Source organism: Dreissena polymorpha, chromosome 6, assembly GCF_020536995.1.
Source record: "Dreissena polymorpha isolate Duluth1 chromosome 6, UMN_Dpol_1.0, whole genome shotgun sequence".
Classification (NCBI taxonomy): Eukaryota; Metazoa; Mollusca; class Bivalvia; order Myida; family Dreissenidae; genus Dreissena; species Dreissena polymorpha.
The window spans coordinates 100589386-100606076 of NC_068360.1; the positions used below are offsets into that span (position 1 = coordinate 100589386).

The 16691-nt window shown below is 34.7% G+C and overlaps 1 protein-coding gene across 18 annotated transcripts; it reads left to right on the top strand.

The window, feature by feature from the left end:
- Positions 1–2436: 2436 nt before the first annotated feature.
- Positions 2437–16045, top strand: LOC127836087 (uncharacterized). 18 transcript variants are annotated; one of them, XM_052362519.1, is made up of 8 exons: positions 2437–2575; positions 3493–3825; positions 4644–4976; positions 5795–6127; positions 6946–7278; positions 8096–8428; positions 9249–9581; positions 14641–16045. In XM_052362519.1, the coding sequence occupies exons 1-8, from the start codon at positions 2527–2529 to the stop codon at positions 14778–14780; spliced, it is 2187 nt and encodes a 728-aa protein (XP_052218479.1). In that variant the 5' UTR covers positions 2437–2526; the 3' UTR covers positions 14781–16045. The 18 variants fall into 18 exon arrangements, with proteins under 18 accessions (XP_052218479.1, XP_052218484.1, XP_052218485.1 ...); XM_052362524.1 differs by having other exon boundaries at positions 8096–8261; positions 9415–9581; XM_052362525.1 differs by having other exon boundaries at positions 6946–7042; positions 8193–8428.
- The last annotated feature ends 646 nt before the right edge of the window (positions 16046–16691 follow it).

Below are 16691 nucleotides of genomic sequence, written 5' to 3' on the forward strand. Positions count from 1 at the left end.
GACTTTTTCTTCGATTTCGCCTGCATTGCCTTCTTTTCTTTAAAGATTTAGAATTCGCCCTATTGATTCAGGACTCGTCTACTTACATAAATCAAGAAGAGATAAGCTATATAATATAGTTTAATGATAAAAGCACACAAGATACGATTCACTAACTAGCTTCGATCAAATTGGATGAGAATAAATTGAAAAAAGGATTACAGACGTACAATCATCAATGCGGTACTCTATGTTCCTGCATCCATGTGAAAAACGATCATTTTGACTCTAAAATTTCACTACACGTCAACCCTATCCCTATCAATACTTATACTTTAATAAAACATAGATATTTGTAATAGATATTTGTAATAGATATTTGTATCGGAGTGCTGTGCTTTAATTAAATGATTAATAGTTAATAAACGTTGTATTGCACGATAAACAAAATGTGGCCCAGTTTAAGAACACATTTCACGAACAGCATTAAGCGTTTATTTTTTAAATAAATTTTAATTTTGATTAGACACTCCTTAAAATACAAGATATATACAATTAGCGATATAATACGAACGCTTGTTTTAACATGTTAAACTGTTACCTGTTATGGCAATTTTGGAAAAGTAAACTACACATTAATAGTTCATTACAATTCCGTTGTACCAGCAGGAGAGAAATTTTGAAATGGCAACTGACCATTTGTCCATTAAATCGACGGAGCAAAAACATACACACACAGACAAATAAATTCGAACGCTCACCGACAAAATTTGGGTTAGTTGTCGTATTGAAAGTATTGTTATGTTTTCAGACTAGCTGGCGTTAACGAGAACTGCACTTCTTTAGTTATTCCTATTTATTTGGTTATACTTATCTGCCCTCAAACCTCCCACATAGTCCAAAGTATCTAATCTTAATGGCCAACTACGGAAAACAACACAAACACAACGCCACCAATACTATATCTGTGGCTATTGCCTTTGGAGTGACAAGTCAAAAACACAATAAGAATTTAAAATGGGTTTTGGTCGGGAACAAACCTGTAACACAATCCATGCATTTCACCCAACATTTATAACAATTACTCTCAGACAAAAAAATAAAACAAATTACAGCTACACTTATTAATATTTAAAGTCAGACACACGTTTATGCATCTGTATTTATCCTTACAACCACTCCATCCAATGATATACTTAAAAAACGATTTATGCGATGCATAAAAGTGGCACCTTTTAACAGTTTATATTGCGACACAAGAAAAACATTATATGCGTGATAATTTCCTCTCCTTAAAATAACAAGTTTTGCGTTTGTCATTGTACACGAGTAACTAAAAATAATGAATTCGTAATGTATTTACAGAAATGCAAATGTAATAAAAGCAGTTGAAGTACAGGTGACTGATCGATTGTTTTAGTGCAATGAATTATAACTACTGATAAACAATACTTTTTGTCAACAAGAGAATCTTGGTTTTAATGGAATATGGTTAAAACAGCAAAGTGTTGCTACATTATTTTAATGGTAACTACAGTAAAACATTGCTTCACTTATTAAAGAAAACAAACAGAGTATGTGAACATAGTGTTCTTTTGACAAGTTTACATAAAAATGGAACATATTCATGACAAATTGAAGTAAATATAAACACTAGATTGTTTAGTCAATAACATGAGCGTAACCGGAAACGAAATAGTATCCTTTCACGACATTAACGTGAGTTATTTCCTCGTCAATAAAGTCAGTAAATAAAACTTAAACAAACTTATTCGATTATCAAGACATTTTTATCAAATGAACGAAGTATTGAGATGTAAGTTGATATAAAAGAATTATAAATCTTATGTATGACATAATTCCACTTTACGTCAACTCGTTCATATTTCAATCCACTGGAACAGTTTTAGTTTATTAATCTCCGCACAGAGTGCTTAAGTAAAATGAATTGTATTTGAATAATTATTAGGAAGCATCGGCAGTATCGCTCTTTTCCGAGTCTTCGCGCATAAGCTCGGTGTCGGTTTAAAAAGCCTAAATCGCCGGTTTAAATGGTGGTCGATTTGTATTGCTTTCACTTTCCAATCGTGTTTTCCTGTTTTTATTATTCGAATTTATGAAAACATACCATCTTCAAATATTACGTCTCTTTGAAGACATAAAAAGGTACAAAAAAGAGGAAAGGCGAATTACTAATGTAATTGTTATTTACATTTCAACGTATGTGTCGAAATATACAACCTGAAATAATTAAACATTCCATCTGAAATTAAGTCGTGCTACTAGCTATACTTTTATTCACGTGGCAAATATTTGTTTTTAAAAGCGCCGATAAATCTACTCCTACCCCATGAAAGCTGACAACCCCCATATAATAAATCGTTTTAATGACGGAAATTATTTGAGAAAACGTAATATCAAATCAGTAACAGGTAATTTATGTATCCTTTTTTGAAACAAAACTACCACGCGACCATTATTCCTATCAAGGCGGACATTTATTTGCTTTAGTCTAGTTTCAAATTCAATTCTCAGTCAGAATAAGAAATGGATGTCTTTGTCGCTCTGTTAATGTGTGTGATATGCGTGACAAAAGGTAAATTGATATATTTAATTGTATTTGTTAATTTTAAACATGTACATATATGTTTAATTACGTATCATACAATTTATTTAGTGTGCATATACGTACTAGATAAGCACAACATCGAAATCCATACATGTATACATTAATTTCCTCTTGTAATATAAAAAAGTATAAATGTTATAAAACCCTATATATACATCAAGGAAAAGTCCTAATCTTGTGCACATCAAAGTAAAATAAGGTTTTTATTTCAATTGTAACAATTCGTAAAATTGAGTTCGATTCGAAATCGATCGAATGTTTATACTTCACTGTTGTTAATGGTACTAACGGATAAAGCTTATTACTTCATAATGTATCACTACTCAGATATATTGATATCTTTAATAACCATACTTATTCCTGTATGTTTCCGTCGTAAATTTATTACCAAAATACATGTTTACTTGAACGTGAACATAGTAGGGACAGTTAATGGCCTTAGAAAGTTGTATACGTTCTCAATGCATCAATATTCCTTCTTCAGTTTATTTTTTACAACTCTATAATTAGAGAGAAGACATATCGCCGTGCGATTCCGCCAATGAATCAATAAACAAACAATTATACGAATGAACATGTACATTACATTGCAGCTATTTTATTAAAAAATGGTTTAACCATTTCTCTCCAATTACTGTTGTCAATATAACACAATTTAACTTATCACATCAGTACAAACTGAAAAAAATACAGCAATGAACTTTCTAGTAACACGTGGTAACCAACGAACGCATAGTTATTGTATCAAAGAGTTTGAATTTCATATATTCAGGAAAGGTTATTATTCCAAAGTCTAAGGTAAAACAGTCTCTTTTTCAACAAATATGCATAGATATTGTATATGTTGATTTATTCAATATTTATTGGTTTTCAATCTAATTCAGCGGCGAATGCTCAACTCCAATTGAGCGGCGGCGACGCATTCATCAACAGACGAGTGCTATTAAATTGCACCCTGCCATCAGCCGCGACCATTGTGACCTGGCATTCGTCAGACAAAAGCAACAGTTATGAGACCGTGGCTGTGATTCAGGAATACTCCAATGGAAGGTGTAGCCAGAGCCCAAACTCAAACTTAACGTGTACTTGCAATTTCTCATTGTTTACCTGCGCGATCAATTCGGTCAATTTATCCAACGACGGACAGCGATGGCGTTGTTCGGCAAGCATTAATAGTGCTACAATGTACAGCAACACTCATACCATTAGCGTTCTAAGTAAGTTACTGTTACTATTGTATAACTGTTACTATTGTATTACCAAATGGAAATAATGTAATAAAATATTGTTTTCGAAAAGGCTTAAAACTGAAAGAACTAACGTGGACGGTTGTTATAGCTTATACAAAAGCGGCATTTTTATTAAAATCACTCAATTCAATTGTCTAAAGCATGCGTGTACGATTTCTTTATGCATTTGAATGATTATTTTGTATACATGCTTTCCAGTGTAACCGTATTATGTAATCGCTTTTACAAACTTCTTTCATACGACAAAGATAACTTAAGTACTGTTAAATCAAATGATTTTCAAAATTAAGCTGTAAACCTGGTTTACTTGCTACGAGGTCTCGGAACAAAAGAGTCACGTGCAACGCAAACGCCGGTGCATTTTTTCCGCTTCCAAACTGTGTTCAAATCCGTCGTTTTATATACAAAATTGTCTGAACTGCCAATAAATGAATCAAAAATTAAATATACGAATGAACTTGTACATTGTATTGCGGCTATTGCATTAAAAATGGTTGAACCACTCCTCTCCAATTTCTGTTGTCAATTTAACACAATTTAACTTATCACATCAGTACAAACTGAGAAAATACAGCAATGAACTTTCTAGTAATACGTGGGTACAAATGAACGCATAGTTATTGTAGCAAAGAGTTTGAATGTCTTGCATTCAGAAAAGGTTATTTCATACGACAATTTGTCATTATTCCAAAGTCAAACGTTAAACAGTCTCCTTTTCAACAAATATGCATAGATATTGTATATGTTGATTTATTCAATATTTATTGGTTTTCAATCTAATTCAGCGGCGAATGCTCAACTCCAATTGAGCGGCGGCGACGCATTCCTCAATACACGAGTGCTATTGAAATGCACCCTGCCATCAGCCGCGACCATTGTGACCTGGCATTCGTCAGACAAAAGCAACAATTATGAGACAGTGGCTGTGATTCAAGAATTCTCGAATGGAAGGTGTAGCCAGAGCCCAAACTCAAACTTAACGTGTACTTGCAATTCCACGTTGTTTACCTGCGCGATCAATTCGGTCAAGTTATCAAACGACGGACAGCGATGGCGTTGCTCGGCAAGCATCAATAGTACAACAATGTACAGCAACACGCATACCATTAGCGTTTCAAGTAAGTTACTGTTACTATTGTATAACTGTTACTTTTGTTTTACCAAATGGAAATGATGTAATAAAATATTGTTTTCGAAAAAAGCTTAAAACTGAAAGAACTAACGTGGACGGTTGTTATAGCTTATACAAAAGCGGCATTTTTATTAAAATCACTCAATTCAATTATCTTAAACGGCGTGCACGATTTTTTTTATACATTTGAATGATTATTTGGTATAAATGCTTTCCAGTGTAACCGTATTATGTAATCGCTTTACAAACTTCTTTCATACGACAAAGATAACTTGAGTACTGTTAAATCAAATGATTTACAAAATTAAGCTGTAAACCTGGTTTACTTGCGACGAGGTCTCGGAACAAAAGAGTCACGTGCAACGCAAACGCCTGTGCATTTTTTCCGCTTCCAAACTGTGTTCAAATCCGTCGTTTTATATACAAAATTATCTGAACTGCAAATAAATTAATAAAAAATTAAATATACGAATAAACATGTACATTATATTGCAGCTTTTGCATTAAAAATGGTTGAACCACTTCCCTTTAATTATTGTTTCCCATTTAACACAATTTAACTTATCACATCAGTACAAACTGAGAAAATACAGTAATGCACTTTCTAGTAACACGTGGTTACCAACGAACGCATAGTTTTTGTATCAAAGAGTTTGATTTTCTTATATTGAAGAAAGGTTATTTCATACGGCAATTTGTCATTATTCCAAAGTCTAACGTAAAATAGTATCATTTTCAACAAATATGCATAGATATTGTATATGTTGATTTATTCAATATTTATTGGTTTTCAATCTTATTCAGCGGCGAATGCTCAACTCCAATTGAATGGTGGTGACGCATTTCTCAATACACGAGTGCTTTTGAGTTGCACCCTGCCATCAGCCGCGACCATTGTGACCTGGCATTCGTCAGACAAAAGCAACAATTATGAGACCGTGGCTGTGATTCAGGAATTCTCCAATGGAAGGTGTAGCCAGAGCCCAAACTCAAACTTAACGTGTACTTGCAATTCCACGTTATTTACCTGCGCGATCAATTCGGTCAAGTTATCCAACGACGGACAGCGATGGCGTTGCTCGGCAAGCATTAATAGTGCTACAATGTACAGCAACATTCATACAGTTAGCGTTTCAAGTAAGTTACTGTTAGCATTGTATAACTGTTATTTTTGTATTACCAAACGGAAATAATTTAATGAAATATTGTTTTCGAAAAGGCTTAAAACTGAAAGAACTTACGTGGACGGTTGTTATAGCTTATACAAAAGCGGCATTTTTATTAAAATCACTCGATTCAATTATCTGAAGCATGTGTGCACGATTTCAATAGGCATTTGAATGATTATTTTGTATAAAGTCTTTCCAGTGTAACCGTATTATGTAGTCGCTTTACAAACTTCTTTCATATGACATAGTTAACTTGAATACTGTTAACTCAAATGATTTACACAATTAAGCTGTAAACCTGGTTTACTTGCTACGAGGTCTCGGAACAAAAGAGTAACGTGAAACGCAAGCGCCGGTGCATTTTTTCCGCTTATAAACTGTGTTCAAATCCGTCGTTTTATATACAAAATTGTCTGAACTGCCAATAAATGAATCAAAAATTAAATATACGAATGAACATTGTACATTGTATTGCACTTTTTGCTTTAAAAATGGTTGAACCACTTCTCTCCAATTACTGTTGTCAATTTAACACACTTTAACTTATCACATCAGTACAAACTGAGAAAATACAGTAATGAACTTTCTAGTAACACGTGGTTACAAATGAACGCATAGTTATTGTATAAAAGAGTTTGAATTTCTTATATTCAAGAAATGTTATTTCATACGGCAATTTGTCATTATTTCAAAGTCTAACGTAAAACAGTATCATTTTCAACAAATATGCATAAATATTGTATATGTTGATTTATTCAATATTTATTGGTTTTTGTTCTAATCCAGCGGCGAATGCTCAACTCCAATTGAACGGCGGTGACGCATTCCTCAATACACGAGTGCTTTTGAATTGCACCCTTCCATCAGCCGCGACCATTGTGACCTGGCATTTGTCAGACAAAAGCATCAATTATGAGACCGTGGCTGTGATTCAGGAATTCTCCAATGGAAGGTGTAGCCAGAGCCCAAACTCAAACTTAACGTGTACTTGCAATTCCACGTTGTTTACCTGCGCGATCAATTCGGTCAATTTATCCAACGACGGACAGCGATGGCGTTGCTCGGCAAGCATTAATAGTACGACAATGTACAGCAACACTCATACCATTAGCGTTCTAAGTAAGTTAATGTTACTATTGTATAACTGTTACATTTGTATTACCAAATAGAAATGATGTAATAAAATATTGTTTTCGAAAGGCTTAAAACTGAAAGTACTAACGTGGACGGTTGTTATAGCTTATACAATAGCGGCATTTTTATTAAAAATCACTCGATTCAATTGTCTAAAGCATGCGTGCACGATTTCTTTATGCATTTGAATGATTATTTTGAATACATGCTATCCAGTGTAACCGTATTATGTAATCGCTTTTACAAACTTCTTTCATGAGACATAGATGACTTGAGTACTGTTAATTCAAATGATTTACAAAGTTCAGCTTTAAACCTGGTTTACTTGCTACGAGGTCTCGGAACAAAAGCGTAACGTGCAACGCAAACGCCGGTGCATTTTTTCCGCTTCCAAACTGTCTTCAAATCCGTCGTTTTATATACAAAATTGTCTGAACTGCCAATAAATTAATCAAAAATTAATATACGAATGAACATGTACATTGTATTGCAGATATTGCATTAAATATGGTTGAACCACTTCTCTCCAATAACTGTTGTCAATTTAACACAATTTAACTTATCACATCAGTACAAACTGAGAAAATACAGCAATGAACTTTCTAGTAATACGTGGGTACAAATGAACGCATAGTTATTGCATCAAAGAGTTTGAATGTCTTGCATTCAGGAAAGGGTATTTCATACGAAAATTTGTCATTATTCCAAAGTCAAACGTCAAACAGTCTCTTTTTCAACAAATATGCATAGATATTGTATATGTTGATTTATTCAATATTTATTGGTTTTCAATCTAATTCAGCGGCGAATGCTCAACTCCAATTGAGCGGCGGCGACGCATTCATCAACACACGAGTGCTTTTGAAATGCACCCTGCCATCAGCCGCGACCATTGTGACCTGGCATTCGTCAGACAAAAGCAACAGTTATGAGACCGTGGCTGTGATTCAGGAATACTCCAATGGAAGGTGTAGCCAGAGCCCAAACTCAAACTTAACGTGTACTTGCAATTCCACGTTGTTTACCTGCGCGATCAATTCGGTCAATTTATCAAACGACGGACAGCGATGGCGTTGCTCGGCAAGCATTAATAGTACGACAATGTACAGCAACACTCATACCATTAGCGTTCTAAGTAAGTTAATGTTACTAATGTATAACTGTCACTATTGTTTTACCAAATGGAAATGATGTAATAAAATATTGTTTTCGAAAAGGCTTAAAACTGAAAATACTTACTTGGACGGTTGTTATAGCTTATACAAATGCGGCATTTTTATTAAAATCACTCGATTCAGTTGTCTAAAGCATGCGTGCACGATTTCTTTATGCATTTGAATGATTATTTTGTATACATGCTATCCAGTGTAACCGTATTATGTAATCGCTTTTACAAACTTCTTTCATACGACATAGATGACTTGAGTACTGTTTAATCAAATGATTTACAAAATTAAGCTGTAAACCTGGTTTACTTGCTACGAGGTCTCGGAACAAAAGAGTCACGTGCAACGCAAACGCCGGTGCATTTTTTTCCGCTTCCAAACTGTCTTCAAATCCGTTGTTTTATATACAAAATTGTCTGAACTGCCAATAAATGAATCAAAAATTAAATATACAAATGAACATTGTACATTATATTGCAGCTTTTGCATTAAAAATGGTTGAACCACTTCTCTCCAATTACTGTTGTCAATTTAACACAATTTAACTTATCTCATCAGTACAAACTGAGAAAATACAGTAATGAACTTTCTAGTAACACGTGGTTACAAATGAACGAATAGTTATTGTATCAACGAGTTTGAATATCTTATATTCAAGAAAGGTTATTTCATACGGCAATGTGTCATTATTCCAAAGTCTAACGTAAAACAGTATCATTTTCAACAAATATGCATAGATATTGTATATGTTGATTTATTCAATATTTATTGGTTTTCAATCTAATTCAGCGGCGAATGCTCAACTCCAATTGAACGGCGGTGACGCATTCCTCGATACAAGAGTGCTTTTGAATTGCACCCTGCCATCAGCCGCAACCATTGTGACCTGGCATTTGTCAGACAAAAGCCACAATTATGAGACCGTGGCTGTGATTCAGGAATTCTCCAATGGAAGGTGTAGCCAGAGCCCAAACTCAAACTTAACGTGTACTTGCAATTCCACGTTATTTACCTGCGCGATCAATTCGGTCAATTTATCCAACGACGGAGAGCGATGGCGTTGCTCGGCAAGCATTAATAGTACGACAATGTACAGCAACACGCATACCATTAGCGTTCTAAGTAAGTTACTGTAACTATTGTATAACTGTTACTATTGTATTACCAAATGGAAATGATGTAATAAAATATTGTTTTCGAAAAGGCTTAAAACTGAAAGAACTTGCGTGGACGGTTGTTATAGCTTATACAAAGGCGGCATTTTTATTAAAATCACTCGATTCAATTGTCTAAAGCATGCGTGCACGATTTCTTTATGCATTTGAATGATTATTTTGTATACATGCTCTCCAGTGTAACCGTATTATGTAATCGCTTTTACAAACTTCTTTCATACGACAAAGATAACTTGAGTACTGTTAAATCGAATGATTTACAAAGTTCAGCTTTAAACCTGGTTTACTTGTTACGAGGTCTCGGAACAAAAGAGTAACGTGCAACGCAAACGCCGGTGTGTTCAATTCTGTCGTTTAATTTACATAACTGTCTGAACTGTTTCGCCTCCGCCGAAGAAAATGGCTTCTGTTATTGTGCAAACATGAACAAACACTACTTAAATAACGTCACTCTCGATTTTCTTAATAATCAGCGATGCACGGACACTATACGAAGATTTTAACGTAACCTTATATATGTATATCATGCTTAAAGAAGTGATGAGGAGATCATTTAAACAAACACAATATTTAAGCAGAATAACGTCAAACCCCATGACATTTTAGGTACTTTTTTATTGTTTTTGCCGTGTCTGTTTATTGGTTTGTTGGTTTGTTTGCGTCACACTTTGAAATTTGCCATTACTTTTGCGATATTAAAGATAGCAACTTGATGTTTGGCTTGTATGTGTATCTCATTGAGATGCACATTTTGAGTGGTTAAAGGTCAAGGTGATGGACATTCTTCAAGGTCAAAGGTCAAATATATGGGGGGGGGGAAATAGTGTTTCACAAACACATCTTGTTCGTCAGAAAATAATATTGAAAGCACTCTCGCTGGTATGTATAAATAACCCGCTCATGATTTCGGCTTCCAAAAAAACATTTGTTATTTTGTGTAACTTACCCGGCGCGTTATTAAACCCTTAAATCTAATTTCATGTAAACCCGGCTTAAGCATATTTAATTTTTGTTTGCTATTTACAAAATTGGTTTTAATGATACCACGGAAGGTAAGAAATCTGTTATTTTCCTGGTTGCACGTAAACTGTGGGTTAGTTATACTACCATACGAAGTAAACAGGGGTACAGCGGAATCAGCATAGACGTCTGTGCGACAGCTGTTTGTTGGTCTGGTTGTCGGTCTGTGCGCATTTTCGTCGATCTGTTTCTCTGTCTGTCCGTAGACAAAGACGTTTTCTCCTCACTTTTCATTATGCAACATTCAAACTTGGAGGCATTACTCTCATGACGTTGTTCATGTGTGATTTCTCTCATCCTACGTTAACAATTACAAAGTATGCCCCTTTTTCAACTAAGACGTTATATTCATTATTATTAATATAACCGATATGTGAAATTTCTGCTCGGAAACCACAAGGTTGTTATATTTGGTATCGTAATTTAAGTATTCATCTACCAAGTTTTGTGAAAATATGCTGATGTGTTTAACAGTGGCCAAGCTAGGGGAGTAACAATATTGTATACACTTATATAACAGAATAGCTTTTAAATTCTTTTTCTCTAAAATCACCAGGCGTTTGTGTTTAATATGTGATTGTGGTCCTCCAAATATGTTCTAAATGTCAAAACTGGCCACACCCAGCGGGTCACATGATTTTATGAACGTATGTATACAAATATATTTTTTTCTCGGTAACTACATGTTACTTTTAAGTATGTAGCATCGCATTACGGGTCCTCTATAACCATGCCTATGTGGAAAACTTACTAAGACATTCGGTGTAAGGTGGTATTATAAGCCAGTATGTGCTACAACGACATGGGTTGTTTGGTGGTATTCTAAGCCAGTAGTGGTCTACAACTACATGGGTTGTTTGTTGGAATACTAAGCCAGTATTGTTCTTCAATGACATGGGTTGTTTGGCGGTATTCTAAGCCAGAATTGTTCTCAAACGACATGGGTTGTTTGGTGGTATTCTAAGCCAGTATTGGTCTTCAACGACATGGGTTGTTAGGTAGTATTCTAAGCCAGCATTGTTCTACAACGGCATGGGTTGTTTGGTGGTATTATATGCCAATATTCTTCTATAACGACATGGGTTGTTTTGTGGTATTCTATGTCAGTATTGTGCTACATTGACATGGGTTGTTTGTTGGTATTCTAAGCCAGCATTGTTCTACAACGACATGGGTGGTTTGTCGGTATTCTAAGCCAGTATTGGTCTACAACGACATGCGGTGTGAGGTGGTATTCTTAGCCAGTATGTGCTACAACGATATGGGTTGTTTGGTGGTCTTCAAAGCCAGTATTGTTCTACAACGACATGGGTTGGTAGGTGGTATTCTAAGCAAGGATTGTTATACAACGACATGGGTTGTTAGGGTGGTATTCTAAGCCATTATTGTTCTACAATGACAGCAATTGTTAGGTAGTATTCTTAGCCAGCATTGTTCTACAACGACATGGGTTGATTGGTGGTATTCTAAGCCAGCATTGTTCTACAACGACATGGGTTGTTTGGTGTTATTCTTAGCCAGTTTTGTTCTACAACGATATGGGTAGTTTGGTTGTATTCTAAGCCAGTATTGTTCTACAACGGCATTGGTTGTTTGATGGTATTCTAAGCGAGCATTGTTCTACAACGACATGGGTTGTTTGGTGGCTTTCTAATCCAGTATAGTGCTACAAAGACATGGATTGTTTGGTGGTATTATAAGCAATCATGGTTTAGCAACGACATGTGGTGTTATGTGGCGTTCTAAGCCAATATTGTTCTACAACGACATGGTTTGTTTGATGGTATTCTAAGCCAGTTTTGTTCTACAACCACATGTGTTGTTTGGTGGTATTCTAAGCCAGCATTGTTCTACAACGATATGGGTTGTTTGGTGGTTTTCTAAATCAGAAATTATCTACAACGATATGGGTTTTTTGTTGGCAATCTAAGCCAGTATTTTGCTACAACGACATAGGTTGTTAGACGGTATTCTAGGTCAGCATTGTTCTACAACGAAATGGGTTGTGAGGTAGTTTTCTAAGCCAGCATTGTTCTACAACGGCATGGGTTGTTTGGTTGTATTCTAATCCAGTATTGTTCTTCAACGACATGGGTTGTTTGGTAGAATTATAAGCCAGTATTGTGCTACAACGACATTGGTTGTTTGGTGATATTCTAAGCCAGTATTTTTCTTCAACGACAAGGGTGGTTTAGTGGTATTCTTAGCCAGTATTGTGCTACAACGACATGGGTTGTTAGATGGTATTCTAAGCCAGCATTATTCTACAACGACATGTGGTGCTAGGTGGTATTCTAAGCCAGTATTGTTCTGCAGTGACACGTGGAGTGTGGTGGCATTCTAAGCCATCATTATTCTACAACGACGTAGGTTGTTTGAATGTATTTTAATCCAGTTTTTTTGTACAACGATATGGGTTGTTTGGTGGTATTCTAAGTCAGCATTGTTCTACAACGACATGGTTGTTTGGTGGTATTCTAAGCCAGCATTGTTATTCAACCACATGGGTTGTTTGGTTGTTTTTTAAGCCAGCATTGTTCTACAACTTTATGGGTTAGTTGGTGGTATTCTAAGCCAGAATTGTTCTACAACGACATTGGTTGTTAGGTGGTATTCTAAGCCAGTATTTTGTTGCAACGACATGGGTTGTTTAGTGCTATTATAAACCAGCATTGTTCTATAACGACAAGCGGTTTTATTTTGCATTCTTAGCCAGCATGGGGACGTTTTTCACATTTTATTATATTCATTTATTTAAAATCTTTTAGTTCTAGGTGGTATTCTAAGCCAGCATTGTTCTACAACGACATGGGTTGTTTGGTGGTATTCTAACCTAGAATTGTTCAACAACGACATGGGTTGTTTGGTGGTGTTCTAAGCCAGTATTGTTCTACAACGACATGGGTTATTTGGTGTTTTTGTAAGCCAATATTGTTCTTCAACAACATGGGTTGTTCAGTGGTATTTTAAGCCAGCATTGTTTTACAACGACATGCGGTGTTAGGTGGTATTCTAAGCCAGCATTGTTCTGCAACGACATGGGTTGTTATTTGGTATTCTAAGCCAGTATAGTTCCACAACGACATGGGTTGTTTGGTGGTATTCTAAGCCTGTATTGTTCTACAAAGACGTGGGTTGTTAGGTGGTATTTTAAGTTAGCATTGTTATTCAACGACATGCGGTGTTAGGTTGTATTCTAAGCCTAAATTGTTTTACATCGACATGTGTTGTTTGGTGGTATTCTAAGCAAGCATTATTCTATAACGACATGGATTGTTAGGTAGTATTCTAAACCAGCATTGGGACATTTTGCACATTTTATTATATTCATGAATTTAAATTCGTTCAGTTCTTACTAATAAAACGATATTCTTACTTTAACAATTGTAAACAATGAACTGACGAAATAAGTTTTGTAATTTGCAATGTTTCATTATTTAATCGGAATCTTGGTGACATTTTAACAAAATACAATAACACGACATTGTTAATAAACACGCGCACAAAGATCGGCATATTCAAATGTATCTGTTAATTAAAAGAGCAACCTTTATATAATAAAACATTGATGATATTTGTTGCTTGAGGTATATTATCGACTCGATTCATGAGGGATTAGAGAAAATAAACTTTTCACGATTAGTGCATTTCTCAACAAGTATTATTGTAAACTTGCGCATAATATTAAATGTATGTTATTAGTCAACCGTATTTTTCTGCGCCAGGCTAGTGTCTCTATACTTGAGCTCAATTAGCCATTGTCCGCTGAGGTATAACTCAAAAGTACCCCGGGTACTCTTAAGTATACTACAATGTACCCCGGGTACGGAAAAATACGAAGGCTCCGGCCATACTCAGGGTACTTTTTAGAATATTTCTGTACTCCGTGTACTTTAAAGTATACTTAAGAGTAGCCGAGGTACTTTTAACCAGTACATTCGCCGACAATGACCAATTGAGCTTTATTGTGAGTGTACTGATTTTAGTCAAACCAGGCAGATGTCCTAGACCAAGGCCTGGTACCGTTGGGATATGCCTGCAAAGGTGCAGGTCCGATAATGACTGCCCGGGGGCACAAAAATGCTGTTCCAATGGCTGCGGAAATGAGTGCAGGGGTGCAGTCTAAAGAGGCAGTTACACAACGTTTGGCTGAAAAATGATTCTATAGAAAGTACCCTTTTCTGCTATATAACGGAATATATGTGTAGTAAAGTTTAGTTTTATTATGTCATTATTATGTTTCTTTAATTATATGATGTCATTTTTCATTACACAGATTTTTCATAATTAACAGTTAGTCATCAGCACTTATGATACGCCTATCAACTAAGAGATAGTTAAAAGAAAGACAACCTGTATATAAGTTTGCAGTATTTATCTCCCTTGTTTAACCTGGTTACTCAGATTCCCTTATCTATTTTTAGATCAACTTTGGAATTTGTTAAACCCCTGGGTTTCAAAACACTTTAAGGTCTCATCATTCATAATGCATGTTTTTCTAATATAATGACATTTATACTTTACTTGTGTAAATCTATACTAATTGTTTTATCACTGTTATTATCAGTATTTTGCAAATTAATCAATAATGGGAACCATTACTGATAAGCCTTCTTTGAGAAAATCCCCTGCAGAGTTCCCTAGAGCTAAGATATTGATTATTAATTATTGGTGTGTTTTGATAATTGAATTCATGCGCACTTTGCATATTTTATAAAAAGTATGTTGTTTATGTTCAATTTAAATAACATTGATGATTTGAGTGTTTGTATTATATTTTTAGTCTATGAGTAGAGATTATATTTTTAACCAATCAAAATGTCTGTAAATGGACTGATCTAAGGGAAAATAGACTGTTCTGTGAGTGGTCTTAGAACAGTATAAAATAAGCTGTTTTGGTTGAATTAATCACTTCTTGATGCTTTCTTGAAAAGGTAACAACTCTTAGTCAAAGGTGGGACATTTTTTAAATAAATAATTAATGAAACTCTAAATTATTGTAACACCAGCATCAGCACATTTCGGCATTATTTTCCAAATTATTGTTATTATTTAGATTATTTTTATTTTCTAAATTAGAAAGACTATTTTATTTAAATAACTTAAGTAAATTATTATATTTTTACATTTGATTCACTTGAGTTTTACCACTCTCCATAAATTGTGTTCTTCAGATTAAGTTAGACCTATTTTCTAAACTAGATTATTGAAGTAACTGCTAGACTTACAGTAACTTATAATTATATCAGTTTTTGACAGATTGTGAACTTCTTTTCTTTTACATTCATTAAGGTATTCGCTGTATTTTGTTCATTTTTAATGATACTTAGATTCTTTAGACTTGGCTTGTACCTGTTCTTACTCTCTGTCATTGTTCTTCATTTTACTAGTTCTTAGAATAAAAGTTAGTTATTTTCGTTTAAGCTGAGTTGGTTTTCACTTATATATTAATTCTATTAGTGTATTAAGGCGTATTCGACTGGACGCCTTTAGTTGATTGAATTACAGTCAGTTGTGTCATCAGGTCCGGAAATAAGCGTTCTTTAATTAGACTGGATAAATATTTCCGTATAATATAAGACATGTCTTTCTTGTAAAGCCATTGCCAAGAAGCAAGTATTTATTTCGTCGCTCTCTATACAGTTTCCATTTGATCATCTTCGACGTGACCTACAGTGAATGTAGTGACGTCAGTATAATTGTCTAGTTGTATGTTAAATCAAAGATCTATCAATTGATAGATCTTTGGTAAAACGCATTATTTACTAGTGTACAAAGTTATCTTGTTGATGGTGTTGATATCGAGCAAACAAAACAAACTCTTCAATTATTCAGGTTTGCATTGTGACCATTAGTATAATTAATCAAAAGATGATATATTGGCAAGGTACAAACATATATTTGCTACTATCGTGATGTCTGAACAAAATTAAAATGTCGTTAACAAAATAATATAATACGTAACTTTCATGCCCTTTAAAGATGAAAATAATTGACCAACCTACGATTGAAAGTGGAAAATATAAATAAAAGAATG

What these genes read in the sequence shown, in the direction of transcription:
- LOC127836087 (XM_052362519.1), top strand. Translation starts at nt 2,527, where the DNA reads ATGGATGTCTTTGTCGCTCTGTTAATGTGTGTGATATGCGTGACAAAA. An exon ending in TCATACCATTAGCGTTCTAA is followed by an intron (nt 3,826 to 4,643) that starts GTAAGTTACTGT and finishes AATCTAATTCAG; the next exon opens with CGGCGAATGCTCAACTCCAA. An exon ending in GCATACCATTAGCGTTTCAA is followed by an intron (nt 4,977 to 5,794) that starts GTAAGTTACTGT and finishes AATCTTATTCAG; the next exon opens with CGGCGAATGCTCAACTCCAA.